The sequence below is a fragment of the Varroa jacobsoni genome, unplaced genomic scaffold (genome assembly GCF_002532875.2).
Source record: "Varroa jacobsoni isolate VJ856 unplaced genomic scaffold, vjacob_1.0 scaffold_1250, whole genome shotgun sequence".
NCBI lineage: Eukaryota > Metazoa > Arthropoda > Arachnida > Mesostigmata > Varroidae > Varroa > Varroa jacobsoni.
Window position 1 is genome coordinate 142,796 of NW_019214152.1, and position 6,314 is coordinate 149,109.

At 41.2% G+C, this 6,314-nt stretch overlaps 1 protein-coding gene across 1 annotated transcript in view; it reads left to right on the top strand.

Moving 5' to 3' along the window:
• LOC111268044 (uncharacterized) overlaps positions 1-5,781 on the top strand; it is a 34,361-nt gene extending 28,580 nt beyond the window's left edge. Inside the window, exons 4-7 of the mRNA XM_022846742.2 lie at positions 679-800; positions 2,258-2,578; positions 2,882-3,178; positions 3,546-5,781. Of these exons, the coding sequence (XP_022702477.1) occupies positions 679-800; positions 2,258-2,578; positions 2,882-3,178; positions 3,546-3,914 (1,109 nt within the window). The 3' untranslated portion in view covers positions 3,915-5,781. The remainder of the gene's footprint in view (positions 1-678; positions 801-2,257; positions 2,579-2,881; positions 3,179-3,545) is intronic.
• The last annotated feature ends 533 nt before the right edge of the window (positions 5,782-6,314 follow it).

The following is a 6,314-nucleotide window of genomic DNA, read 5'->3' on the forward strand; positions in this document are numbered from 1 at the left end:
GGTTGTTATAGACGAATTCGGCGGAATAGCTTTTGAATTCGTTGATTTAGAGCAATTTTTTAACATGCGTTAGAGGGATCCTCAATTTTTTTATACACTTATCCTACTAACCATTGGCGTTTCTCTATGATTTTTTTTTGCCTATGGCTTCTCGAAGTAAATATATATAATGGGGTATGCTTGTCGGCTGATTGTTTTTTATTTTCGTAACATCCTTTAAACGACTGTACAATTTACGAGCTTTGCTTTCGCTTAAGGCTTTTTTTCGTAATGTTTTCATTAATCTACATTAATCAACCGCAGCGTTATAACCTTCGAAAAATAAAAATTTGTTACGGCTAAAAGATATTTTTCCCTCTGAGTTCACCTTTCCCCGGAATAACAGGCTCAACCGGTCTTCGCTCACAAATTTTCAGAATTTTTCCGGTCTTCTAGAGGCTGGTGTATTTATTTATCTAGTCGAATTTCATATATATATATATATAATAATCGCAATTTATGCTGGTAAGTTGTACGATGCAATGATAAATAAGGATTAAAGAAGTTCCTCGTTCAAACTCAATGGCGGGGTGCCATGCATGGATTTATGAACATGTCCTTGCTGTTATTTGTTGATTTGCCTCTACTGTATGCATAATTTAATACTAATATATGTGAGCGTGTGCGTGTGTATTATAGTGTCGTATGCGTCGCAACGGTCATCGTTTCTTACCGGCAACATTTTTCAACAATGGATCTGGGAGTTAGAAAGGAGAGTCGAATATCCTTGTGTCCTTCTCCTAGACACTAGTCCAGCCCATGTAAGTGTACGTAGCCCTTCCCATTTTTGCTTTGTTTCTAGCGTTTTTTAGATTTATCATATTTTAATTAATTAAATAATCTATAGTTTAAACGATCCCGTTTGTTTTCCACGTGATAGACCAACGTAAAGATTTAAAAACCCTTCTGTTTTTGTTCGTTTTGCTTATCCCTGCCACCGCAATATAGCATCTGCCTCACTTGATCGATATGTACGTGATCTTAGTTTGTCTCCTCATATCTGCTAGGTAGGCTCTTATGTTTACCCCATTAGTGACCCTTAGTATTCCTTCTAAAGACACTCAATCAACAAGCGAATCTCTATTGTATATTATGGGAACCGTAACCTACTGTTTTCCTTACAGGGTTACATTTAAAATAAAACCTAAATAACCTAAATAATAATAATATTTGTTTACTGATCATATACATCATTGCTGATAAACGTTGCTGATGATATTCACTTTTGTAGAACAGCTACACGTCCACGTAAAAACATAAAAACCATGTCCATAGACATTCTGGACTATTATCCATTGTTACATCGAAAGTTCATTTCAAAGGCGGCAACGCCTTTGATCCGAAAGTCATCACAAATACATGTATTATAGCATTTGTACAGCTTTAATCAGCCCCTATGTTTCGAGTTTTACATCCGGTACCGTCGTTAGGCATTCATACGACGGCCGGTTCCCAGGACAAAACAAGTCTGTTCCTACTCGGGTTCACAACGAATCTCTAAGATTAACAAAAAGATACGTTACCCACCGAGCTATTACGGGTACTATCTACAGATTTTTATTGAAAAAAAAGCGCTTGTTTTAGGCTCCCATCGAAGGGCCCAATTTCATGGGTGTACTTTGCCTGCATGATCTGACTTTACGTATAACTAATTTCAAATCACAGTTTTGTAACACACAGTCACAGGGGAACAGCACAAGATCTTCATCAATGATTTGGAAATCGGCGAATGTATTCGATTGGCGTGAATTTAGAGAATTAATATTTCACCATGTTTTGAAGAATAAACAAATACATACAAAGATATTTAATCGCACAAGCTTTCAGAAGAATCCTAGTTGGGACTTAATGGCCTAATTCTTCCTGAAACCATTGGCGTTTACTGTTCATCAACCTAATTCTGATATCCTGCAAGTACAGTTGCAATGCCATGTAAGGTATGTGCGCCCTTACTGAGAAAAAGACCTGTCCAAACTCCAATAATTTGCTCCTAGATAAAAGGGCTTCCAGGGTGCGAGAGACTAACACAGTAAAAAAACTCCGTTAGTTACTCCCAATGAGTTGCTTACAAGGGTATCAGCGCGAAAGTGCGCATACAAGACCATATTCGCAATTGCTTTCGGGTTTCATAACGGATTAATTAATCTACTACGTTCAAGCCTGCTGTAATTTCTATTCCGTCGAAGTCCAACCTTGTACAAAATTGTTTCGTTTACAGGTAAGCGTACAAAGTGACAAAATAAAGCTACTTTTCCTACAAAACTCATTGCGTCAGCTGCAGCCACTCAATCAGGGAGCTGTGACCGAGTTTAAAGCGCGTTATAAGGCTGAAATGATTTCCCACGCGGACCAACAGGAGCAAAAAATCGCCAGAGAGCAGGGCAATCATCAGGGCAGCAGCAACTGTGCGATGCCAGCACTGCCAGCGCCCGATGCCCTTGTGCCCTTTTTGGACGCTCTGTATATCCTCAACGAAGCCTGGAACTCTCTTGCGAGGGAGACGCTACTCGAATCGTGGACTAAGTCACAGTTGCTCCCGGTAAGGCTAATGTAATATAATACGCATTGCGTAGACACTCGCATTTATTAAGTCTATTTTAAAATTCTAAGCATAGTGATTTTTTAAGGTAGGCCGAAAGCGAACAGGCACCAATGAATTACTAGTAATTTTAACGTTTTTTTTTTCTTACGACATATATAAACATAAAATGTTTGAAGAACATTCTGTTGTTCTACTCTGATGTACAGTAATACTAAGGAGGCAAATATGCCCAAATTTGCAGTGCAATGAATAGCAAATCACCGATTCAGCTGGATAATAACTCATTTTCTATCTATACAGGTTCGTATTTATTCTGGCAGACGAGATATTGAAGAGGAGGCCATTCATGAGTTAAGCCAATCCATCAAAGCCAGTCGCCTATGTTGTGTCCAAGGCGATAGAGGGGGAGGAAGTGACCGAAGCGGCACTTCTGGCGGTTCCGGAGGTTCGGCGGCCGCCAGTCCCGCTGAGGGGCTCGAACCAAGTCGACGCGAAGTTGAAGAATACCTGCATCTCGACGACACATTCCCAACATCGTACTCTTTCTCAGAGGAAGCCTTTGAAAGTTCAAGCGCAACACAAGGTTATTCCTCAGAGGTAAGTTCAATCAACTTCTGTGCTCATAAATTTATTTTGGTCCGTGTTTTATAAGTGCCTGTTTGCTTTCTTTAAAATCCATTGAAAATATATTGTAAACCAGAAAAGAACAACGACAGGGAAAACACGACCTTGATTCGATTTTCCCTTTACATGCAAGTTTATGGGTGGTTTTATGGTTCAAATGGATGGATTTTGGACGCCTAAAGGAATTACGAGTATAGGGAACATTAAGTGTAATTGTATTAAAGCGGTTTTGCAAGCAGTTTTTTGATCTATGAATGATACTGATAAAACACATTTATCCATTTCAAAAAGGTGTATGCTTAATTAAGTGGCGTATTTACTTGTACCGTGTTTATTCTAGGCTATGGATGCTGCTTTGATGCAATATTACCATTTGCGCCGGTCCCGTCAACTCACGCCGGATGAGATCCTCGCGATGCTCGACAAGATGGAGCAATTTTTCACGCATCAGGCGCTCATTAGCTCGACGGATATGCTCGCCATCCAGTCGCTCCGTTCCAAGACATACAAGATAGCGAGCAATTACTATCCGTCCCAAGCGTCAGCTGTGGCCTCAACGCCGCCCGTCGTAACGCCTCCCGCCCTGAGCTCTGGAGCCCATCTCAGTGCTCAGTATACTCCACCTGCTCTACTTACCGGAACGCCGTTGCTACCGCCGCCTGTACCAGTACCCCATCAGCAGTCACCCTTCCCCTCAACATCCTACTAAAATAGAAGGATAGATGAGAGTAATCCTAGGCCTACCAAGTGTTACGACGGCGAAGTTGGTACCGATTAAAGGAAATCAGGAATAAATTTCCTAACCCTGCACCCTAGATTTTGCCAGTACCTCGCATGCAGCAATAGTAAAGCAATTTATGGATGACTGCTCAAGAAGCAATGAACATCGAATGAGTTGAACGGTCCTACTGAAGTCAAATCTGTATGTTAGCATTTTTCCGGCTCAAGCTAATCAACCCAGTCCTATAAGCTGAAACGAGCACATTTCTCAGCACTCTTCTCCGTTGAACCGACTAGTTTCGTCGTCGTTTGAATCTACCGGCGGTTCTATCGACACAGGACGCCGTATAAAGAATTAAACCAATATACTACAAACACTACAATAAGTAGGTACAATATTTATCGCAGGAACAGACGCCCTTGTCGTATTGACATGCGATTTCCTGAATTTCTGACCTTCGTACTTGACTGTGATAATTAGAACCCTTGTATCATTTTACGGTTCGATCGAGAACAGTGCACGCCACCTCCGAAAAGCCAACTGTTGAAACACACCCAGCATATCCCCTCTTAGCGCTATTTAAGCAATGATATCTAAATGCAGATACAATAAAAGGAAACATATCAACGCAAGAGGGTTTGATAAGCAACGATGACGCCAACCTAAATAAACAAACATTATTATAGGGAAAACTGTGCCGACTTGAAAGAACCAATTAAATTGAAGACGCATATCCTATGCAGTATCTATGCATTTCACCGAGCTCGGCAGTAGAAATCCTGCTCTGAGGATTCTTCCGAGCTGGCAACATACGTAGCTCATAATTCACCTAGCAAAGGCATTCTACGCCACCGATGGTACAAGTCTTCCGCTCCCGAGCCTGCTTTATCGGCATAGGGACGGATCTTAAGCAATATCTCAGCAGCCGTCGTCAGGTATCACCTAGGAAGTGGTGTGAGCCTATCTAGAGCTTAACCGACGCTGCGCACAGCTATCTTCGGAGACCGGTTTTCTGCAGTTCATTCAACAAAATGCCATATATCTAAACTAGTTCAAGAACGAACAGCTGCGTCTCAACGAATTTTCTCAGCGACAGTGTGTGTGTATGTCTCTCTTTTGTTTGTTTTTTTTTTTTTTTTTTTCGGTTGATCACGATACATTCTGTCGTTGCATCCGCCATTACGCCACCGCTGTATAAAGCCGTGTCACGAAATATGTATCGTGAAGTAAAGCGAGGAAATTGCACTATACAGTTACAATGTAACCAGAAGTGGCAATATGTAACCTTATAATTGTGCCTCATTTATAGGGTACCGTCCCGCCTATGTTCATGATCACACCAACGCCCCCATTGATTAATCTCTTCCCCCATTTGGTCGTTGCAGTAGTTTCAAGCTTCGGTAGAGCTCTATTCACACGTCGTGAGTCTGTCAGTGACCTATTTTGATAGAGATGTGTACTACTATTAACTAGAAGAGTAAGGAACAATATGAATAATATCATAATTGCCTACCTAGTGGCGCGGTTCCATACCCAGTAGGAAATGGTTGCAGTTAAGTAGTAACGCCTAACACAGTTGGTTGCTGGTGCAATTTTCTCAGTAACTGTATTCGACGAAAGCCAGAGGAAACGGTTGAAAAAGAGAGGCACGCAGTCTCATTCTATACCACTTAATGAACCAGCCACGACTGCAACCGCGATGACGCTCGCCATTATTGAACTGTATAATAGCAGGACCGTGCCAGGCAAGAATAATAAGGATTAACAAACAAGCATCGTAGATAGAACAGCAACCGCTAGATAGACTAACAATAACAGCAAAAAATAAAGGTGACTCATGGTGGATAGCTAGTAATAGTTCTTCTAGTTATTTAGTCCGCTTCCGGGTGACAGGGTAGGAAGACTAAACGAGCGCGTCCAATGGTCTGGGTACGTGCGTCCTCAGACCTTTGACTGGATATTAGAAGGATCAAACGCCAAACTGTTGTACATCGAACGACGACAGCCATTAATTAAGAAAAAAAAAAGAACATGTAACAATAGAGAACGTTAGTCGATGTCGTACAATGTTGGTCATATTCCTTATGGGTAAGAATGATATGACGATTGGATTACGTAAAACGAATCACTGACAACACTGCACTTAGGCCCCTCAAGGCCAGCAAAGCAATAGAATACAGCGTATATATATACATATATATATATATATATGGTAATGGTAATGGTGAGAATGATGATGGTAAAAAACGAGGCACGACGAAAGAGGGTCACTCTGTTGGCGTTGCGGCCATCGACACATGTGGTATAGTGTATGTGCTATTCTATTTATAATAGTACATCGTAGTAGTGACATAATACTGATGACGACGATGATGACGATGATGATGA